General features: G+C 45.2%; 1 protein-coding gene across 1 annotated transcript in view; it reads right to left on the bottom strand.

The window, feature by feature from the left end:
* NCOR1 (nuclear receptor corepressor 1) overlaps positions 1-24,198 on the bottom strand; it is a 154,224-nt gene that overhangs the window by 88,667 nt on the left and 41,359 nt on the right. The window contains 7 exon segments of the mRNA XM_048518672.1: positions 10,125-10,226; positions 12,255-12,309; positions 14,422-14,600; positions 16,427-16,517; positions 17,473-17,645; positions 19,079-19,145; positions 21,996-22,048. Of these exon segments, the coding sequence (XP_048374629.1) occupies positions 10,125-10,226; positions 12,255-12,309; positions 14,422-14,600; positions 16,427-16,517; positions 17,473-17,645; positions 19,079-19,145; positions 21,996-22,048 (720 nt within the window).

Below are 24,198 nucleotides of genomic sequence, written 5' to 3'. Positions count from 1 at the left end.
CAGGGTTACTAAACGAAGAGAAGTGAACTCCAGCCAACTCTCTCATCTTGCAAAACCAGGCAGTGTGATGTTCCTGCAGCAAAACAAGTGTCAAGGTTTGCTGAGCCTCTGGCACTCAGAGAAGAAAGCAGCACCTAAAAAAGGCTTGCCTGACCTACGTGGCACCGTCCACCAGGAAGTCTCTCCTTCCCAACAGCAGGATGGATGGTGCCTCATTTCCCACAATGTGCACAGAGGCAATGCCATGCGGATTTCCTGCCTCCTTGCGTCAGCCCTGATCAATGGGCAAGAAAACAGCTACACAGTGACTACAGTTAGGGACGTACAAATATGCTTTTAAAGAGTTTTCACGTGTGTTCGTTCTGAGTTTTTTGTCCACATCGATTTCCAGTTTTCCCAATTTGTTTGTTCCCTTTCACCTTTTTCCCCCCAGACACCTGGTGCAAAGACAGATGTTCATTTCAGCGGCAATAATTCTAACCTTTTCATTAGCGGAGGGAGAGAAGAGAAGAAGAGAAGAGTTTGGATTTATATCCCCCCTTTCTCTCCTGCAGGAGACTCAAAGGGGCTTACAATCTCCTGTGAGGTAGGTGGGGCTGAGAGAGCTCCGAGAAGCTGTGACTAGCCCAAGGTCACCCAGCTGGCGTGTGTGGGAGTGCACAGGCTAATCTGAATTCCCCAGATAAGCCTCCACAGCTCAGGCAGCAGAGCAGGGAATCAAACCTGGTTCCTCCAGATTAGATACATGAGCTCTTAACCTCCTACGCCACTGCTGCTCCACACAACCAGAATTTCTTACTGAGTAGACAGCACCTAAGTTCAAAACTGGAACTTGCTATTTGTGGTAATGTTGACTATAACATTTGGTGCCATCCTTATTAACCGGTGTAGAATTGGCAGTTTTGTTTTGCTCTGTCGTTTTAGAAAGAGGCTTACACTTCGTAAAACGTGCAATCCGATCCCATATATTTACAATTTTGCATAAGTTTTATAAAACTAAATGTAAAATGTTACTGAACTTCTTATATATGAATTTTATGTATTGTGTTACGTATACACATACCCTTTTCCTTTTGCTCCTGACTGGCTGGTCTACAAGCATTGAATAAATACGGATAAGGAAAATGTGCAATTAGACAGCTTCTTGGCCAAAAAACTCTTTTGCTTGGTAAGTCACTTTACTTCCACAGCTACGTTGAGTGAAAAGCACACTGCGTTACTTATTTTATAAACAGAAAAAAAGGATTACCCTTCATGCTTCAAATCTAAAAAGAGACACCTTGGAGGAATGGGAATAATAAACACCTGGCTCACTCCAAAGCGTTAAAAGGTAAAGGTGAGATCAGTCGGGCAACCCAAGTATGTCTTTAACAAGCTATTGGAAGTGTGAAGGTGAAAAGGCTTGTCGCTGCCTTCACTAGCAAGTCAAACCTGAGGTACACGAAGGTTCACTTGGCGAAGTCTAGAAGAAAGCCCCCCCGCCCCCCGCCCCACACACTAGATCCAGCAGGCGAAATCTGTCAGCTACTTCCTAAACATTCCAGTATACAGAAACAACCAATCAATAATCAACGTCACAGCTGCTTTGCCCGGCAACCTCAACCGCAAGCCGATATAGGAGAATCCGAAAGGCAGTTTGAAACACAAACCTTCAATCAGCTGAGGCTTCAGTGGCCGACGTACCTGCATGCTCCTCTGTCGCTTAAAAACTCTTTTACTATCCACAGCCGGGGACGGGTGTGGAGGAAGGGGGAGGGCTGTTTAATAAGGCAAGTTTAAGGCTTAAAAGGACCAGGGGAGGGGGGAAAATCCCCCGGCCCCTTCGGAGAGGGCTGCCCGACCCAGCCAACCTTTTATTCCAGGAAAAAACAGTGTCATCACGGCCACTTAAGCTGCCCGTCTCACATGCAGCCTCGTAATCTGGCCGGGGTCACTCGAGGTAATCTCCTGCCGAGCAGGGCTTTGATTGGCTGTCACAGAAGCCTGGTGCTTTTCTGTCTAGTCAGATTGCTAGACCATACCACCTGCCACAAGAGACATGTGGACTGATCCACCAGAGGTGGCAGCTTGTGCTGACAGAGCAGCCAGGGCTACAGAGAACAGCCCTCATCAGAGCTCGACTTTTGGTGTCTGGGGGCTAAGATTTTAATTCACTTACAATAAGCTAGCTATAAAATGGCACTTTTCATCCAATCTCAGAAGACCCCCTCCCTCTTAACAGGGTTATTCACCAAGCTTTCTCCTCTGTGAGCATGCGTACACACACACAGAGACACAGGACAATTTTCTTCCATCGTCCCTGCTTTTAATTCTCATACACTTCCTGTTTTCCCCTGTTTAGCAAACTCAGAGACAGTGTACAAATAAAAATTAAGATTCAAAAATGTTGACCAACACTGCACGCTCTGATTGGTGTGTGGGGGAGTCACTAGAGATGTTTCCCAGACTGTAACAGGTCATAAAAACAACATCTAATGAAATAAGAACACCAAAAGAACATTTGAGCCTCATGAAATTCAAATTAAAACAGCACACAGCCTAGAAGCCAACATGACAGCAAGTTATGAGCCAGCAGTACAAATATATTGGGTTGAATCCAGACTAACTTTTCCATTAACAAAAGGCACTTGCATCAGTAGAATGAAGCTTTTCTGCCGCCGCTCCCCACCACTACAGTCCACCAGGAACCTGAACTGCTGGTCTTGGGGAGGAGCAGTTCCATTTCACTCATAAAACTGACTTCTGTTCACAGAAACAAAACTTTGGATCACAGAATCATAAAGTTGGAAGAGACCCCAAGGGCCATCAAGTCCAATCCCCAGATCTAGACCAGGGGTCTGCAACCTGTGGCTCTCCAGATGTTCATGGACTACAATTCCCATCAGCCCCTGCCAGCATGACCCCTGATCTAGACCCATTACTACCAAGTTTCTTGACCTATATATAATCCAGAGACCCAAGGGTTAACTTGCCTAATTCCTTTCTCCCCCTTGTTTTAGCTTTCAATTCATGTACTGATATTTATTCATAATTTTGTTTTCATTACCTGTTTGGTGACTGAATTCTCTGTTGATAGAATTGTATTATTGTGCCAATAAAGGTTGTTGAAGTTGACCCACTGCTACAAGGTATAAGCATCATGCCCATTTCTTTATTTTAACCACCTTGTCTCTCAAAGTGGGGAGACAGAGCTGCTTGCAAAGTAAAAAGCACGGTTCCTACAGCCATCACTTATATCAAGCTATTTTTAGCTAAAATGTGACATCAGGGATACTTAGAAATAAAGTTTAAAGACAGCCAGCACCAGAACACAGACAAACTTGACTCCACAGACATAGCATCACAACCGAAATGTCCCTGCCCTTTGTGGATCCCTGTCTCTGAAGTCAATGAAAGCTAGGGAAGGCCCTAAAGCAGTGGTGGTGAACCTTTGGCACTCCAGATGTTATGAACTACAATTCCCATCAGCCCTGCCAGCATGGCCAATTGACCATGCTGGCAGGGGCTGATGGGAATTGTAGTCCATAACATCTGGAGTGCCAAAGGTTCGCCACCACGGCCCTAAAGTGAAACTCAAGAAGATCAGAATAACCATTTGAATCAACCAGTTATAATGGAACTACCACAGCAAAACAAGAGAAGTGTGGTAGACTGGCACTCGCCAATCAAGGCACTTCGCAGAGGATCCGGCAGTTCAATGCACACTTAAGATCACGGCACCAAGTACAGAGGGGTACAGTAAAGCCAAGTCCAAAGTCCAAAACCAAGGTCAAAACAGGAATCAAGCAACAAGAACACAGCCAGTGGTTTCCAAGTCAGAACAGAACATACTTGCCACAGCACATCTGGTTTCCAGCCCCTTATATGCTGAATACCCCACCCCATTAGTGCAAAACCCCATGCAGCTAAGTTGCTCTGTCTGGCTCCTGCAAAGACTTCTCTTTGAGGCCAGCTCACCCCAGAGCTGGTAGTCTGCTACTGCGTCCTCTCCCCTGTAAACTGGCATGCAGCTTCCTCCACCGTCGCTCCCGGGGTTGTGAAGACACAGTGTGAGTGAGCTGGCAGTGTCTCTCCTGGCTTGGTGACGGATGCTGCCGTCCCTCTCAAACATGAAAATGCCCTATCTGTACCTTCCAAGATGTGCCTCCAAAGACCATAACTAAAATCACAGTCAACAAATGAAACAAACCACTGAAACTCTTCAGAATTCTGGAGTGGGTTTCAAAAAGGGCACAACTCCAACCCCACGGCGGTGGTGGAAAGACCCCCCAAGTCATAGCCAATTTATGATGAACTGTAGTAGAGTTTTCAAGGCAAGAGACGTTCCAAAGTAGTTTGCCATTGCCTGCCTCTATGTAATGGCCCTGGACTTCCTTGGTGGTCTCCTGAATAGGGCCAATCCTGTTCAGCTTCTGAGATCAGGGTAGCTTGGGCCACCCAGGTTGGGTGTAGCTCCCATAATGAACTCTCAATTAGTTATAAAACGATGGACAACAATAGATTTAGAAGGAAGCGTATTAACTTGCACTATCTGTGCCATTTTCATTGGAATCATAGCCACGCAAAACTAAGAATATACCTTCATCCAACAAATGGGAAACAGACCAAAAAAGAGCAACTGGTCCTAGGACAAGGACCCTTGCAGAACAAACCAGAGGTGGAGCTACCAGGGGGCCGGGGGGGGGGAGGGTTGTGCATTGCACCAGGAGCATGCCTGGGGGGGAAATCCCCCCGCAGCACTCTACATTTCCACCCCCCGCGGCGCCCCCCCCCCCCACTTACCTTATTGAAACAGTGCAGGCTGGAGGAGTGGCGTGTTCCCTTCAGGCTGAAAACAGCCTGGCAGGAACTACATTTCCCAGAAGACGTTGCGAGCCCCCAAGGTCTCATGGGAAGTGTAGTTCCCACCAGGCTGTTTTCAGCCTGAAGGGAACAGGCCGCTTTTCCAGGCTGAAGTAAGGTAAGTGGGGGGCGGGGGGGAGGCGGGGTGCCACAGAGGGGGGGCGGAAAACACAGAGTACGCACCAGGCACACTCTGACCCAGCTACGCCTCTGGAACAAACACTCAGGTCAAGTTCACACTGTCTATCAAATCCAAAAGATCTTAGGTCTCACTAACAATAATCCAAATACAACTCCTGCATTTTGAGACAGCAGTTGAGGGAGATGACAAAAATGACATATTACAGTCACTCAAGTCAAAGGTCGAACTCCCCAGACTTCACCCTTCAAATGGGAAGGATGTGTCCTCTGGGCGTGATTCTATTTATGTGACATGTAGGGAGTTTGGACATGAAGCCCAAGAAACTTGTTTCACTAAACCGTGCTAGTGTGCTATTCACTAAACCATGCTAACGGTCTATTCTTAGCTCGTACTGAAGTTGGGGGCGAGGAAAGGAAGGAAAGAAGGCAGAAACATCAGTTAGGACTTTAGCAGGGAGAGAAAAGTTAAATGTGTTTATGCTAAATCCAAGAAATCTTTCAAGGGGCACAGGAAAAACAGAAAAAGGGAACAAGAACCCCAGCACAGTGGCAAGAGGACCTTTAAAATATCTGCTAAGGTCAGGGATTTAAATCAAGTAATTAAAATTAAAAAGGGAATTCAGTTCCCCAAGTTCAACTGTTTTTCATAATCCTTCTAAGGCAGTGATGGCGAACCTTTTTGAGACCGAGTGCCCAAATTGCAACCCAAACCTCACTTATTTATCGCAAAGTGCCAACACGGCAATTTAACCTGATAATGCCAATAAAGGCTTTGGAAAAAGAAAAATTTAACCTGAATGCTGAGGTTTTAGTTTAGAAAAAACTGGTTGGCTCCCTCTTCCTCCACCCCACCTTCTTGAGCAGGGGCCAGCCTGCTCTAGCCTTCAGCAAGTCCTGCGCGCACCTCTCTGTGCCACTCAAGCATCTCTGCCTCCTCTGCACCACCCGCCCCCCTCGGGCAACAACCACAGGCACAGGCACCAGGCCTGCCAGCCAAGTCCTCCCTGCTCACCGCAGTGCGTGCACATCGTGCTCAGTGCCCCAGGTCAGCCTATACATATGTGTGCGTGGGGGGGGGGGGTGATTTTCCATCCCCACATAACGAATTCTGTGTGCGCGTGCCCACAGAGAGGGCTCCGCGTGCCACCTCTGGCACCCGTGCCATAGGTTCGCCATCACTGTTCTAAGGCAAGGAGAGTAACCACTGTAATTTTTCACCCACTGCCCACTGATATAGACACCTCCTTACTGGATAGATATTTGTTCCTGGAAGGACCTTCTATCTGAAAGACCATCTCAGGACTATTTTGTGTTCCTAATCTTAACCACGTGTAATTTTTCATAAACCTCTCCAAACACCTGGAACAATTCCAGGATGAAAACTCCTCCTAGGAGGAGACTTTGATTATGTCTCACCTGACAAACTAAATCCATCTATCCTTGCAAAGTACTCTAAGCAAGGAATCTCTCTTTAGTAACAAGCAGCCTCAAGACACTTATGCAGATGTTTGATCTGAGAGATATTAGAGGCAGTTTCCTCCTTGCAGAGAGATTATTCTCATGCACACAGTACCTATTCCCATCAATTTAGGATTCGGAGACTTCAGTCTCATTTCTACTTGGAACTTTGCTTTAACTATTCTACACTGCTTTTCTCCCTTGCTGGCGACTCAAACCAGCTTACAAAACACACATACTTAAAAAAAAACAGATTAAAAATATGTAACCTAACAGGTCACAATCTAATCTTGTAGAAGGTGATGAGCCCCAAGGACATCCTTGGCTAGTGCTTGTTTTGACTGGTAAGTCCATGCAGGGCCATAGGCTAAGAGCTCTTTGATTCTTGCCCTTTGAGTCATACCTCTGGCCAAACCCAAGATTCAGCAACCTGCAACGTGTGCCAGCCAATAACTAGTTGGCTAGACCGGGCAGGGATACAATGGAGCTTTGCTACTAAAAAAGTCAGTCAACAAAGGTCTACGACTCCCAGGAGCGTTAACACACTGCTAGCAACAACTTGCTGGTGGCATCTGGACCAAAGAGTGTTCAACTGTCCTCAACTAGAGTAAGGGCTTTCTTGACCCTGCCCACAGCCTGGTGGAATGCTCTGCAAATCCTTGAACCGCACCAGGAGGCACGTCTTGCCAATGCCGGAATCACCAACCAGCATAACCTTGAAGGCGACGTCGTAGAACTCGCCGCTGTTGCTGAGGGAGGGTCTGCTGGGCAGCGGTTGTTGGACAACCCTGATCCTTCTCTCTGTATGATAGTGGCAGACTTTCTCCTGGAAATTACTAAATGCCAGTAGATTTCCTTTGTCCTAACATGTATATCCTGTATTGTATATGCTTTTTAATCTGTTTTTATTATTATTGTACTGCTGTCTATGCCAATAAAGGCTTGCTTCAGAATGCTCTGCAAATGAGACCAGGATCCGGCATGACTTATCTCAGTTCTGCAGGGCTTGCAAGACAGAGTTGTTCTGCCAGACCTACATAGTTGAGAGCAGAAACAGGTATGTTTCCATATCAGCTAGCTTCTTTTTCTTTCCCTTTCCCTTTTTGGTTATACTGAATTTGTTTTAGAATACAGGGTTGGCAACTTTCTGAGCCATTCCACCCTTGGTTGGACCAAACACCATCTTTATATGTTTTAGCATATTATTGATTATTGTATTATAATTTTATTGTTTCTATACTGTTGAGAGCCATTCTGAGACAACTGAGGCCGGTGGAGGGGGTGGGGAGCAAATAAAAATCAAACAAATACTAATAATACTAATACTACAACTAATAATAATAACAAACATCCTTCTCCTTAAATAACAGTAACAGAACACATAGCAAGAGGATCATCAAAGTATATTGTAAAGTCAATTGGTGCCCTGTACTCTAATAGGGTGCCTTAACAGAATTAAATGGGCACTCAGACATCTCACTAAGCTTATTTGAGAGAGGGAAAAAATCTTGAGGAAGATCATACAACTTGTAAAAGACCAATTAACATGCAACAAAATGATAAACATTTGGAAATAAAAGAGGAAAAAATTGGACAAATTGAAGCCCTGAAGGTATTCCTCTACATAAGTCATAAAATATAGTATTTGAGCTTGTTATAAATGCTAAACAATACTTAGTTTACCAAACCTGAAGAATGTGAAGCAGCATTTCAAATGTTCTATAAATCACACTCTCATAAATATTGCAAAGATGAAATTGAGCAATGCCAGCAAAGGAAGTTCATAGTACAGAGGCATAGCAAGGGGGGGGAAAGCGCCCGGTGAAAAGCAGTGCTGGGGCTCCTCCTCCTACCACCCCTGGCCCCACAGGGGGCATCTGCCTAGTGTGGGTCAGCTAGACTCCCCTTCCCCCTTGGAGCTACGCCTCTGCCATAGTATCAGTACTGCAAGAGCACGAAGATTTGGTAGACCAAAAAATGTACAAGATGAAGTCAAAGTCATATTGAAAAGTGATGCATTCCCGGGCAGGGATGGCCTCCCAGTACAAGCAATTCAATAATACAATGTGAACTACGCAAAACAATCTAATAGTATTTACAAAACACTGCAGAAGGCACAGATTTGTGATAGTTCCCAGACTGGGCAGAGATCCCTCTGTATGGTTATGATATTGTTCTATTTCCCTTCTCATCAAGACACATGACGGATGAAAATTACAATTCTACTTTGATCTTTATGTGGAACAGTATAAGCAAGGAGAAGGGCAGAATATTCAGTTTTGCGGTGTTTCTGCTATTTGTTACATAAACATCTGAAGGTGGTATAAAATTATACTGCAGATGGAGAATTTCCTTTTGTTTTGTAGACAGGATAAGAAGCCAGAACTTTAGGCTACAGGGAAGAGGGGAATGAATAGTGGTTCAGAAATTATCATATTGATTAGCAGTTGAATTATTGAATTGAAAAATACTGAAATACTGCGTGGAGGGGCGGAAGCAGAACTAGGTAGGGACTAGAACCCAAGAGGAGCATTTTAAAGCAAAGATGGTCCAGCATATGGCAGATGAATTTACGATTCTACTGGGAAACATTTGCAAACTGAAGTGGGGTGGGGGAGCAGAAGAAAAGTTTGTCCTTTTGGTTGCAGACTCAAACAGTTACATACAGCTAGACAAGCCAGGCAACAAGAGCAACACAGCAGCAGTGCTATGCTGCAAACTCATCTTTTTGGTTGTCTTTACAATCTTCTGACCCACCTGCTCCAACCTTATAGGCAGCCAAGCTGAAAGAGAACTAGCTCACTTCCTAAGAGGCAGGGTCATCTATCAGCCATCACCTTGACAGACCAGCTCCCCTAACATAGACCAGGGCATGCCACAAGTAGTAAGCAGCTGACTGAGCAACAAGTCCAGCTGGCTCAAGCAAGCAAGCCAAACTCAGGCAAACAAGCCACAATACTAAATGGACTCAGCAACCAGACTGACAAAAGCATGAAGACACAAAACCGGTACCATAATTGGTGCCTGGAATCCCCTCCCAGAGCTCCAATGTTCCTCACTTTCTCTCTCATTTCCTTCTTCAAACGGCTTCAAACTAATAAGCAACTAATCTACAGCACACTGAGGGTTAAAACCCAACCATTCACCAACTGTATGCCAAAACAGATCAGAGTTCAACAAGAGAATTCAGAGAATTAAGCTACCACATGAAATGACTGATTTGCCCCTCTGCCAATATAAATTTAGTGATTGAATTGTTAGCAGGATGGTTGCAGTGGAGTGCCCAGATAGCCAAGGACTACAATTCCCATCAGCCAATTGGCCATGCTGGCAGGGGCTGATGGGAATTGTAGTCCATGAACATCTGGAGCGCCATAGGTTGGCCACCCCTGCAATAAGGGATGAAATATGAAGTAGGATTATCCAGTGAAGCCTGGGCTACAGACAATGGGGTCAGGGAAATTCCAGAAATATCTCAGTTGTCTTGGAAGAACAGTCCCATTCCTGAACTTTGATGGGGAAAAAGTGAGACAGGAAGCAACATTAACTGTTACCACAGAGGATATCAACCCATTCATGTAAGAGTGAGGAAAAAATGCTGAGAGATAATATCAAAAGTTTGAAATTAGATTAGAAACAATGATACAAGTAGAAATTGGTATGGGAAGCATCCAGCAACACACCTGGTTTCTCCCTCGCCGTTTGCCATAGTTCCTTCGCACCAAAGCTTTGTAGTTTTCATTTTTCTTGGTCAAGTAGTAATATAAAACACAGTCTGGAACATTCTAAAAAGAAAAGAAAAACAGAGATACATTTTTCCCCCATTTAGTCGCAGCCAAATCCAAATTGGTTTTTCAAGGCAAGAGACTTTCAGAAGTTTGTTTGCTATTGCCTGCCTCCGTATAGCAACCCTGCACTTCCTTGGTTGTCTCTTGTACAAACACCGTATATACTCGAGTATATGTTGACTTTTTCAGCACATTTTTAATGCTGAAAAAGCCCCCCCCCCCCCCCATGGCTTATACTCAAATATATACGGTAATTCCAAGATGGTCGCCAGAGCTGTGGCACACCAAGAAAAGAGATCACACCAGCTGTGGCAGAAGCATTTTGCCTGCATCCAACTTTGAGTATTAAATTCACCATTCCCTTTTGTGTTTTTATGTAAAGCTAGGCTTGTAAATCCTCCAGCTTTGATAAAGCCACACTCTTTGCAATTAGAGTTGCTCTAATTGCTAGGCGTTCTAGCAAACAGTATCTGCTTCCTTTAAAAACTGCCTTGCTTAATGACATTTTTAAAATTCTAGAGAGCCATTTTTGAGGGAGGCCTTGTGGGTACTCACAGTCTTTGGCATGAAGCAGCCAGGCAGTCTTCCTTCTTCTGCTCTCTCTATCCTGTTTTGTCCCTCTTGATCAACGAAGACTGCTTTTGTAGTCAATCTTCTTCTTGGTGCAACCACAGTGAGATGTACTCTTCATGAATTTTATTGGTATCTATTTTATTTTTGAAATTTACCAGCAGCTGCTGCACTTCCCACCCAAGACTTATACTCGAGTCAATAAGTTCCCCAATTTTTTTGTGGTAAAATTAGGTGCCTCGACTTATATTCGGGTCGACTTATACTCGAGTATATACGGTACAAACTAGGGCTGACCCTGCTTAGCTTCTGAGATCTGATACGATCAGGCTAATACGGTTCATCTTCAACATTCTCCAAGGCTCTTCAATGTTGTGCTCTTGGGTACCCTGCATGGAATTTGTCTTTATGGAAGGTGGTAACTACCTTTGCAGAATTAGAGAAACCACCTAATCACCAAGTGTGACTCTTATTAAAGGTTTCTGTACTTTCAATGATTACATCTGAACCTCATATCATTTGTGTCCCAGTCTGAATGTCATACCCTCTTGATCATGCTGTTCACAATTTTTCCTTCAAAACCTTCTATGCATATTACGTATTCTATTATATCGTGATATCGCCTATTGCATATTATATTACATGCATCTGGAAAGCCAGCATGTTGTAGTGGTTGAGAACAGGTGGATTCTAGTCTGGAGAACTGGGTTTCATTCCTCACTCCTCCACCTGAGTGGCTTATCTGGTGAACCAGATGTGTTTCCGCACTCCTACATTCCTGTTGGGTGACCTTGGGCTTGTCACAGCTCTTTGGAACTCTCAGCCCCACCAACTCACAAGGTGTCTGTTGTTGGGAGAGGAAGGGAAAGGAGTTTGCAAGCCACCTTGAGTCTCCTGAGAAAAAGGTGGGATATAAATCCAAATTCTTCTTCTTCTAAATTAGGCCCTGGTCCCCAAAAAGTCCATGCAAGAACAAAAACCATATAAGTCTCTGAGGTGCCACAACGCTTCAGTTTATTTTTGTTGCAACAGAATGACGTGGTTACCCAGTAAGGATGTAATTCAAAGCAACTCTCCAGTAGATGTCTGGGCCTCAGCGGGGCAAGGAGAGTGTCATGCTTGCCTCTTCCTAGCTTGGACCTTTTAGGCTACAATGGCCAAAATTTGGGTGCTGAGAAGACAATGTTGTTCTTCACCTCTGTCCCTGCTACTATCTCCCTATTTTGGGTTACGAACCAGGCACCACAGGCCGCAGACAGCAATATCAAATTATTTTTTATTAAAATACACCTTGTGGAGTTTAGAGATGTTTCTCTCCTACTTGTCTATTGGTAAACGGCTACCACAAACACATGGCAACATGCCTATGCCTAGCAAGGGGCGAATACGTGTGTACAAAATAAAGGGGAAGGGAAAGCCGTACGCTCTGAGAAGCAGGCATGCACACACCCTTACCTTTCGTTCTAAGTAGGAAGCAATTAGGCCAAAGTTCTTAGGGTGTTGGACAAACCTGAAGAAAAGTACAAAGGAAAGGGCCAAATTTTAACTGACAGCACTTTCTGTTCGCGCACCTTTGGATTTCCAAGACAAAGGGAACAGCCCTAAGCAGGTCAACTCAAGAGCAGTCTAATGTCATTCAGTGGAGCTTGCTCCCAGGAAACATCTTTAGGTCTGTACCCTAAAACTTTCTCCTAAATTACCAGTGATGCGCATGCTCTGCATTTCAAGTACAGTAAAATTATGCATCAAGAGTTGCTTCGTTCTGCAACTTGTACAGGATACAACAGATTTATTATTTGTTCAACTTAATATCTCACCCTCCCCTTTCAAGCTCAGGGTGGCGTATGACAAATTTCAAAACCATAAAAACATTTAAAACGATTAACATCATGACAGTATCAAGTCCAATATAATAACAAGAGGAGACTCTTCTAACATATCAACGTAACAGGGAATTGAGTTAAATAAACACTGACAACTTCGTTGCCAGGGATGGATTGACGGGAGGGAGGCCTCCAGTTGTTAATCCATAGCTGCCTCAACCATAAACCTGGTGGAACAACTCCATCTTGCAGGCCCTGTGGAACTGCATAAAATTCTGCAGGGCCGTGGTTTCTTCCTACGGAGCATTTCATCAGGCTGGAGCCATGGCTGAAAAAGTCCTGTCCCTGGTTATGGCCAGGGATTACCGGGGATTACCAAACAGGTTCGAATTTGCTGAGAGGCAGGCAAACTACTCAAGCACAACCGAACACCATTACATGCCAAGTGGAAATCCCCTTGGCCCTCACTGACATTTCAGCACAATCATCCAGCGAGACTATCTTGTCTTTGCAGTTGTAAGGGCTAGAAATGTGATATTGGTGGGTTTTTTTTTTAATGAAAACAAAAAATGCGAAGAGTTTGACACTGAATTCAGAACCCAATTCAATACCAGAACGGAATACGTACGGCCGCTGAATCACTCGAACAGCTGGATCAGAAATATGGTTAATCAAAAATGCTGCAGATAAACCGATTGCACTTATATCTCACTTTTCTTCCTAGCTATTTGTGGCAGACTTCATGACAGAAACTCCTGCTTTCATTCGTGGAGCCCAACTCGGTTGGACTGTCTAGTCCTCAGTTTCCCAACACTGGCCACCTAGAGTGCTTCTACAAGGTTTCTATGAGGTTCTACGAGAAACTCTGTCCTCAGTTTCCCAACACTGGCCACCTAGAGTGCTTCTAACGAGGTTTCCAGACAACTGCTTTCTCCTGTTCTCCTCTGGTACTCAGAAGAATGCTATCAGTGCAATCCTAGTCACTCTCTAGTCCCGTGGTGGCGAACCTTTGGCACTCCAGATGTTACAATTCCCATCAGCCCCTGCCAGCATGGTCAATTGGTCGTGCTGGCAGGGGCTGATGGGAATTGTAGTCCATAACATCTGGAGTGCCAAAGATTCGCCACCACTGCTTAGTCTAAGCCCATTGAAATGGCTTAGACTGGAGTAACTATTCTTAGGATTGTACTGTAAATCTGAATGTAGAAGCTCTAGTGAACTACCTCTGCTTGCTTGCTTGCTTTCTTAATTATTTAATTTGATGTACCGCCCCCTCCCCGAAGGGCTCTGGGCGGTGTACAACAGTATCCCCATAAAATACAATAACAGGAGGAGCGAGTAAATAACTAATCAATAAATAGTACCTAAGTTAAAAACTCAAGCCCCATAAACTATAAAATACTAATTTAAAACAGCGATTACTACATTAAATCGGCGTCCCACGAGAACCCTTACTTACAAACCCTCCTAACAAGAAGGAGTGGGGAACGGTGGGTCCCGATGATGTTAAGGGACCCTCAGAACAGGAGAGCACATCTCAGCAACTGGTCTCTCCAAAGGCCCGGTGGAACAACTCAGTCTTACAGGCCCTGCGGAAGTCACCAAGGTCCCACAGGGCCCAGACAGCTGGAGGAAGAGTGTTCCACCAGGTCGGGGCCAGAGCCGTAAAGGCCCTGGCCCGAGTGGAGGCCAGTCGCCTCTCTCAACAAGAGCAGCATAGCTGATAGTGTCACTATTCTGAAAAATGGACCTTTCATGCACACCTTTCTCTCCCCACCCCTCCCACCCCCTCTGGTTACTTTTCTTTGAAGATCTCCTTTTCGTGGTCGGTCCAGACGTTCATAAATTGCCGGTCCTTGTACACCTTCATGGGGTCTTCCATCAGCCCGTTCATGTTAATAAACTTCACGCGCCTCTGTTCTGCATCAAACATCATGGGAGGAATGACGGAGAGCTGGCGCATTTGTTTCTCGTTATTCTACAAAAGGAAGGACACGCCCCACCATGCATTTTTAATCATACGCAGCTTCTGTCTTTGCTTAAGGCGACCTCAAGTCAAGTCATCGCAGAGTCAATAACACTTTTTAAGAGCTCGACTCTCACAGTGACTGTCCGATATTAATTAAAAAGACTAAAAAAAGGATCCCTCCTTTTGGCAAGAGCATCTCTGGCCCTGGTGCCATGAAGCTCTCTCAAAGAGAAACGCTCCACTGCGAAGACTTTGAACGTTTTGCCAAAATGTAACACTAGAAGCCCTGTAAGACCATTCTATACAAAAGCAATTTCTGGGTTGTTGTTTTTTTTCTGTTTGAGACTCCAACAAGTGCATGATAGTGGTGAGAGTGGAGGGCTTGTTGCGAGAAGCGATTCTGGCCAGGTAGAAGCTGAGAATTTCTAGGTTTGCCTTACCTCTAGGATCACTGTGAGGATGTAACACTGTCCACCTACCCCATACATGGCACGCCAGACTCCTTGGACAGAAGGGAGAGATGCCCAAGGGATGTATTAAAGTAACTGGAAGGGAAGGTCGCATCCCCCTAAATCAACTGACACAAGGTTCAAAATCTGCTCACCGCGGAACATACATAAATAAAAATTTGTATTTCTCCAGAGCATGCACAGAATGACCGCTCCTCTGTGATTAATTCCTTTCAAATGGGAGATTGCGGATTCCAGACACAAATTGGTCTCCATCTTTAAAAAATTAACCTCTCCCTCAATTTTGCCAGCAGAAGTAACTGAAGTCTACTTCATAGGGGAGACCAAGCCCTACCAGGAAAGGTCGAGGGACTTGGGAAAGTTCAGTCTAGAGAAGAGAAGGTTGAGAGGGGATAGGACTGCTCTCCTTAAGAACCCGAAGGGCTGTCACTCAGTGGAGGGCAGGGAGCTGATCCTGTTGGCAGTGGAGGACGGGACGAACGATAATGGGTTTACATTATGGAAGGCACTAGCTGGACATTAGGAGAAAGATTTGCAGGAAGAGCAGTTCAGCAGTGGAACCGGCTGCCTAGGGAGGTGGTGAGCTCCCCATCTCTGGCAGACTTGTGGTTGGACGAATGACTGTCAGGGATTTTTTGCTTTAGGAAGTTGCTGTTCAGTGGGTTTCTCTAGGATGTTCGATGAACTACATACTCTGGTCTCCCCAAGGTCAGCATGACCAATTGGCCATGCTGGCAGGGGCTGATGGGAATTGTAGTTCATGAACATCTGGAGAGCCACAGGTTGCAGACCTCTGCTTTAGGCTGATCCTGCACTGAGCAGGGGGTTGGATGAGATGGCCCATACGGCCCTTTCCAACTCTATGATTCCACGATTCTACAAAAAGAATGGCCCTTTTAGCCCTTTACTTTGCTACCTGTGAGCGTCTTGGGCTCCCAATTCTATACCTGCCCTCTCTCTGCCTCAGCAAGAACCCCTATATATGCTTCTCTTCCATGAAGCTTTGGCTTTCTCCCCAGACTCGAAGGCGGCCGCCGCCTTGCTCTCTTCCCACCCACCCAGACAACTTCACCTCGGCTTTTTATGAATTGTTGTTTTACGAGTTGTTAAGCATAAGTAAACTACTACTCACCTCTGTCAAATTTAGGGACTCATACACCTGCTTCTGGAAGCAGAAATCCTCTGCTCTCTCTACCTCATTTGTTTGATCACAGAGCAACAGCACAACATAAACAGAGAACAACCAAAGCGACCTAACTGATGCATACTTATATGGATTTGGACCACACAGAGCATCCCCACCCCACCCCCTCAAATTTCTCGACAGAGCCTGGAACAGTAACACTTTCCTTTCCCCTTCCTCACCTCCTGCTCTGAAAGTCCATCAATTATTTCAGAGATTTCGTGCTCACTTCGAGCAATGGTTGCCGAAAGGCCAGCCCCTCTTTGACCAACCCTAGGAATGTAACAAGAAAAGAAGTCCCGGCTGAAAAAAGGAAACATTTCAGAATCAATGCGGACCTCTCACAAGGCAGAGGGGAACCCTCCAAAAGCAGAACACATACTCATTGACGAAGACAAACATCACAAAATTTTATACAGTACTACAACTCAAAGCTCCCTAAAGCATTAATAGGGAACAGGTTCAGGGTGCTTCTCTACGCAGCACAGAGTTAACTTATGGAATTCAATGCTGCAAGATCTGCTGATGGTCCTAGTTTAAACTGTTTTTCAAGGAAAAGACTATAAAATCTAACAGTGTTGAGCTGTGATTGTTAAGTGGAACTTATTTAAAGGCAGTATACCACCAAGTAGCAACTTATTTAAAGGCAGCATACCACCAAGTTGCAACTTATTTAAAGGCAGCATACCACCAAGTTGCAACCTTCACAGCGTATGGAAGCCAGCATTCTGATTTGTAATGTTCAAGCTGGTCCAGTACAGAGCCTAAGCATGCAGGGAGCGGGACCGGAAGCCCTCAGTTCAAACTCTGCCTCTGTCGCAAAGACACTAGGCAGCTACCAAATACTGCGATTTCTCATGGCCTCAACTTCACATCTACCTTATAAAGCTTGGCTTACCCTGCAGGGTAGTTGTACAAGGCAATAACGTATGGCAAGATACTTTGAAGCGCATCGGTGCGCCTGAAATCTGGGTGCTGCTCATGTGCTTTGTGCCATACAGCATACGGACAAACAGAACTATATGCTTCATAATTATTAACACCATGTTGATACTCGGCATTAACTGTTTGATTCTGCTAGTTGCAGAGGATAAATCAAGTGTCACATGGCACCAGTCTCTGGAGAATCTTAAAGAGTGGTGCCCTGCTTGAAAAGCTTCTTTCTAATGGCCATTTTTAAAAATCACATGACAGTCACTTCCCGCGGCTTTGATGGTACGACAACTACCTTTGAAACCGCTCCTGCTGCTCTCGTTGCTTCCGAATTTCGGGAAACTGTTTCTCGTAATATTCACGTGTCTTGCTTTCCTTAGCCTTCCTGCGAGGGTTGTTTTCTATCCTGTCAACTTTTTTCTCCCATGCTTCCATCAGCTGATCGTAACGCTGGCAGATCTTCTGCTCCTGTTGAATTCCGCAACACCCGGCAAAAGCAAAAAAAATTACGAGATCAAGAAGTTCAATTGCGGTGGAGTGTCATTGCATCACACGAGCAAAACGGTAACAGATGCAGAGACAGACTTAGACAAAACCCACAAGTTTCCTGTTGCTGTGTGCAGATTTTCACTGACTAGCAGCAGCGAGAGGTACCGTGTGGCATGTGACACCTTTCTCTGATGGTACGGCTTACAATGAGGCTTTGCCTGCCTTTCAGCCCAAGAGCAAGAAGGGATCAGCCATCCACCGCATGCTTCTGATAGAGCTCCGGAATGTTCTGCAGCACTAGCCTGCACACACACAATCCCGTAAAAAGGACCACATTGAAGTCCCAGTGAAGAAGCTGGATGATCATAGAGCAGGGGTAGGGAACCTGCGGCTCTCCAGATGTTCAGGAACTACAATTCCCATCAGCCTCTGTCAGCATGGCCAATTGGCCATGCTGGTAGGGGCTGATGGGAATTGTAGTTCCTGAACATCTGGAGAGCCGCAGGTTCCCTACCCCTGTCATACAATCATGGAGTTGGAAGAGACCCCAAGGGCCGTCAAGTCCAACCCCCTGCCATGCAGGAACACACCATCAAAGCACTCCTGACATATGTTCATCCAGCCTCTGTTTAAAAACCTCCAAAGAAGGAGACTCCACCACTCTCCAAGGCAGTGAATTCCACTGTCGAACAGCCCTGACAGTCAGAAAATTCTTGTTTAGGTGGACTCTCTTTTCTTATACCTTGAATCCATTACTCCGTGTCCTAATCTCTGAGGCAGCAGAAAACAAACTTGCTCCCTCTTCGACATAGCATCCCTTCAAATATTTAAACATAGCTATCATGGCCACACTTAACCTTTGCTTCTCCAGACTAAACATTCCCAGCTCCCCAAGTCTCTCTTCGTAGGCCATGGATTCCAGACCTTTTACCATTTTAGATGCCCTCTTCTGGACACATTTTAGCTTGTCAATATCCTTCTGAAATTGCAGTGCCCAGAACTGAACACAGTATTCTAGGTGAGGTCTGACCAATACAGAGTAGAGTGGTACAATTACTTCCCTCAATCTAGACACTATACTCTTACTGATGAATCTCAAAATTGCATTGGCTTTCTTGGCTGCCGTTATCACACTGCTGACTCATGTTCAGTTTCAGCAGTGAGATGGGTGAGATCGGTTCGTGGGCCTTCTACCCAAAGAGAGCTCTCCAACAGTTGATCGATCCACTCGAAGGGCTCCCCCATTCTGGAAAATGGGGTGGGTGGAAATAAGCAGCAAACGGGACCACTCTCCACACCACAACAATCATGTCGAAATTAAAATCCTCATAACTTGCAAATGCTGGCACACAAGACACAGTTTGCACTCACACAGTCCGAGAAGTTACACAAACATAAAAAAGAACCCTTACCCTTTGTTTCCTGGCATGATTTCTTCTCTTAAAAAACAAAATCAGCTTCTTTCTCATGACTTGGTTTCTGGAAAAGAGACACAGCCCAGTGAGAGGGGGGTTGCCCCCAAGGCAAACCGGCACATTGGTCTAGCATTTGCCGCAACGACGGGGAACTGAGGTGTTAGAGAACACCTGAATGGCATTGAAATCCAACGTTCCAATCACCTGTTAATATTTAACCATCAATTTCTGGCACTGGAACACCCCCAGAATTATCTCACACTGCTGGAAAGGCTACTTAATTAAATCCTGTTGACTCAGAAGTTAGGAGTGGTCACATCATTTTAGGCATGACAGAAAGTTCATGGTCTGGAGCAGATGGGGAATACAATACACAAACACAGGATATCCTTCACCCAGGCCACCCTTTCCCAACCTTGCCTCCAAGGCCTCCAAGGAAGAAGACTCATTCCACAAGAATTCAATAATCGCTGTGTAAGATCAGACCAGAGATTCATCTAGCCCAGGATTCTGTTTCCAATCATGGCCCGCTCAAGGCTACTGGGAAATGCACAAATAAGGCACAGATGGCTTTCCCCTACTTTCCTCCAGCACCTGGGATATGCTACCTCTATATATCTCTATGCATCTATATCCTACTGTTGTACAGACTTCTCCTCTATGAACAGTAGTGTAGTGGTTAAGAGAAGTGGACTCTTATCTAGAGAACTGGGATTTGCTCCCCATTTCTGCATATGAAGCCTGCTGGGTAATCTTGGGCTAGTCACAGTTCTCGCAGAACTCTCTCAGCCCCCACCTACCTCACAAGGGAAGGTGATGGTAAGCTGCTTTGAGACTCCTTAAAGGTAGGGAAAATCGGGGTATAAAAATCAACTCTTCTAAATGCTACCAGTGCCTCCTGTAACCATGAACCTGTCAAAGCCAACTGATGCTACACAAAGAAACAGTGCCCGGAATTGAACTGCTAATCAATATTATTGATAATGTCTGAACTATTATTCATTCCACTCTTCCCTGAAGCCTAAAGCTCTGGCTTCTGTCTACCAGATAAAAGGAAATCCTCCATCTGCAATATAATTTTATGCCACCATGAGTACAAGCTCTATGAAACTTCCCACAACTTTGATCAGCAGACTCCCGGCCAGTGGTGGGATCCAAACATTTTAGTAACAGGTTCCCATGGTGGTGGGATTCAAACTGTGGCGTAGCACCAATGGGGCTGGGCGGGGCACAAAGAGGGCATGGCCGGGCATTCCGGGGGCGGGGCTGTGGCAAGGACGCAGCTGCTGCGCTGGTCCTTGGGCGGGAAACGAATGCATGCAGGTGCAGGCTGCCACGCACGCCAGTACACCACCTGCTAGACTGCTTCAAGTTCTGCTGAGAGGAGGGGCGTAACTAAGGCAAAAATCACGTGGCAAAATCACCAATTAGTAACCCCCTCTCGGCACACACAAACAATTAGTAACCTACTCTCGAGAACCTGTGAGAACCTGCTGGATCCCACCTCTGCTCCCGGCCCACACTTCAAAAAGCTGTTTGCTGCACAGTCCAAGGAGGTAGGGGTCACTGCACTTTGAGAAACCTATTTGGGGTTTGTATGCAAACTGTCAAGTAGTTCTTTCAATCCTGGCTAACATTTAGCAATATCCTAAACACTTAAGACATATGCTGAAATGCACCTACCACCAGTGCAACTCTGTGCAACTGCAGCACAACTCATTAACTGCTGATTTTTATATTCTCAAAAGGGGAGTGGCTTTTCCCCCGCTCTGTCCCAGCAGCTTTTGGTGCATTCTGAAACCGGTTTTGCACTCAACGCCATGTGATCCCTTTAAGTCTGCCACGCATCCTGCATCCCATTTTAAGGCTTTTGTGATATCTTCGTTTATTAAAATATGTATGTGCCAACTTTCCCAACAATAGAGGCTCAAGGCAGGTCGCAACCTATTCTTTCACCATGTCCTGACATTTCTCCCTGGCCTCTTACACAGCCACCCCCTTTTTCATACTCAGCATCAAGCCTAAAGAAGAAGTTTGTGGAATTCAAAAGCTTTTTATTTTGTGATATTTTGGCTGGTCCTAGTAAAAAGTTATTATGCGATCCTTCTGGGAATTTTTCTACGGACCACTATAGCTACTGGCAACCTCGGTTCTTAAACAGCATGCAGAATAAGTCCTTTAAACATGTGTAGCACAAAATCCATTTTGTTCATTTTTTAAAAATAGTTTTATTCTTAGTATAAGGTGACCAGATGGTCACCTTTGTGAACCGGGATCGGGTATGGGTTACGTTTTACGCCACAAGAAAGAGTCGCGAGGGAGCGCATGGCCTTCTGGGGCACTGCTTTCGCTTTCCTGCCTCCTGATGACAGGGCGGCACGGCAGTGCTCTTCAGAAGGTCGCGTAAGCATGCGGCGCATTAGTGGCATCGGGAGGCTGTCGTCGTCACTGCCTTGCGCCCCAGAAGGCAGTGCGGAAGCCTCCCAAAAATCGGGACAATGGAAATACGGGACAATGGAAATAACCCGCGGGGCGCGGAACAAATTGTGTGAAGGCGGGACTGTCCCGCAAAAAGCGGGACGTCTGGTCAGCCTATCTTAGTAAGGTCCCCCAAACTGTTCTAATAAGCTCTGTAACACAACTGATTCGTCAGCTCCCACAAAACCCAAGCAACTTCCCTCTAACTGTTACAACCAATCCCTGAGCAGCTTTTTAAAAGCCTTCAGAATTTACAAAATCACTTGAGGATTTAAGGGGGAGGGGATGGAAAGGAAATGCCAAAAGCTGTCTGTGTACACACACCTTCCGAAACTGAAACCGTTTACCTGCAGAGAGCACTTTGAATCTCAAGCAATCTCAAAACAGGAAAACAGGTTTCTCAAAAAGGTAAAATGACACAAAGCGCAGAACTTACGTTTTGATGTTTTCATGGTACACCTTCGTATCTGATGGCTGATTATAAAGTGGCTGTGGAATAGAAAGATGTTTTATTTGTATTTACTGCATTCACGTTGGCCTGACACTACTATGCAATTAGGCTGCTTAATCCAGCTCAGTTTTGTCTTTTCCAGCTAGCTGTGGCACTTCCTACCCAAAATCCTTGAATGGGAAGTGGCGAGGATTGTTCCTAGGACTTATGAAGGCTCGGGAGGAAATTTTTCCAAAGGAAATTTGGAGGAATACTGAAAAAAACTTATGAAACTTCCCTCCTTCTGGAAAGAGTGAAATCCCTTAAGCTCTTACTCACCCGAAGCGTGCACCTGCACCTAAAACTGTGTAATCTATCTACAGCAGCAGATCATAAGAATTTCTATACATACTGTAAGCATACACATTTCAACAACAAGTTCAAATGTGAATAATGCTGGCAATTATTAATATGCCACAAGTTTTGATAAGATATTACGAGTTCAGTGTTTCAGCGTTAGAAAATTTAACCTATACACCTATAAGCCAACAGCCTCATATACTGTGACTGAGACCATTTCTGACCAAACACATCCTTCTCTTTGCTATAACATTTGTCTTTCAGTTGTCATTTCTGGTTTTTTCTTACATTCCTGCTAGCAAAAAATTAAGATGATCACACTAAGATAGGACAGGGAGCAACAGTTTTCCGTTCTCTCTCCTGTTCCGTGTGTTTGCAACTTTTACTTGTAGAAGACTATAAAGCGTTTATAATTTTAAAGGCCACACAACAGTTTATATGCTGCCATGTTGTTAAAAGCTATAAAATAAACACATTTAGTAAGAAAGTAAGTATTAGGATGTCGTGTGCTTTTCGGGCTGTATGGTCGTGTTCCAGTAGTATTTTCTCCTGATGTTTTGATGCCTGCAGGCAGAAAGAGAAAGTACTACTGGAACACGACCATACAGTCCAAAAAACACACAACAAGAAGAGGAAGAGGAAGAAGAGGAGGAAGAAGAGGAGGAAGAAGAAAAAGAGGAGGAGGAAGAAGAGGAGGAAGAAGAAGAGGAAGAAGGAGAAGAGGAGGAGGAGGAGGAGGAGGAAGAAGAAGAGGAGGAGGAAGAAGAAGAAGAAGAGGAGGAGGAGGAGGAGGAAGAAGAAGAAGAAAAAAGAAGAAGAAGAAGAAGAAGAAGAAGAAGAAGAAGAAGAAGAAGAAGAAGAAGAAGAAGAAGAAGAAGAAGAAGAAGAAGAAGAAGAGGAGGAGGAGGAGGAGGAGGAGGAGGAGGAGGAGGAGGAGGAGGAGGAGGAGGAGGAAGAAGAAGAAGAAGAAGAAGAAGAAGAAGAAGAAGAAGAAGAAGAAGAAGAAGAAGAAGAAGAAGAAGAAGAAGAAGAAGAAGAAGAAGAAGAAGAAGAAGGTAGTGGTGGTGGTGGTAGTGGTGGTGGTGGTAGTGGTAGTAGTAGTAGTTAGGGTCTGTTGTGGGGATGGGAGAAAGACTGAACTGTTCAGGGATTGTGTCAGAATTTGAAGAGCAAGTCCTCTGTGAAGGTCTGCTCTCAGCAGGTGGCCTGAGGCAAAAGAGATGGGCAGAAGTCGGAAAGGGCTTCTTGTGACTGAAAGAGTCTGGTTGAACAAGAAAAAGAGTTTGGATTTATATCCCCTCTTTCTCTCCTGAAGGGAGACTCAAAGGGGCTAACAATCTCCTTTCCTTTCCCCCCTCACAACAAACACCCTGTGAGGTGGGTGGGGCTGAGAGAGCTCCGAACAGCTGTGACTACCCCAAGGTCACCCAGCTGGCGTGTGTTGGAGTGCACAGGCTAATCTGAATTCCCCAGGTAAGCCTCCACAACTCAAGCGGCAGAGCTGGGAATCAAACCCGGTTCCTTCAGATCAGAATGCACCTGCTCTTAGCCACTACACCACTGCTGCTCCCTTTAATCCTAGTGATTCCAGCCATGAAAGTCTTCAACAATACAAAGTAAGTATTGTGTATATTCCTTCCGCATTTCATTTTTTCCTCCCTTCCCCCCCCGCCCCCCCCAAAATATTTTCCCTCATGGCTTTAAACTTTCCAAAAAAAATGATACCATGGAGGAAAATATCTCTGGGACTTTCTCCATTCTAAACACACTGAGCCATGGACCTTTCCTATAGGACACTAGCTATTCCCATGTCCGAGTATTGGTTCATCTAGCTCAGTTCCATCAAGAT

Source organism: Sphaerodactylus townsendi, linkage group LG16 (assembly GCF_021028975.2).
Source record: "Sphaerodactylus townsendi isolate TG3544 linkage group LG16, MPM_Stown_v2.3, whole genome shotgun sequence".
Classification (NCBI taxonomy): domain Eukaryota; kingdom Metazoa; phylum Chordata; class Lepidosauria; order Squamata; family Sphaerodactylidae; genus Sphaerodactylus; species Sphaerodactylus townsendi.
The sequence above is the reverse complement of the archived record's forward strand: the minus strand, read 5'-3'. Positions and strand labels throughout refer to the sequence as shown.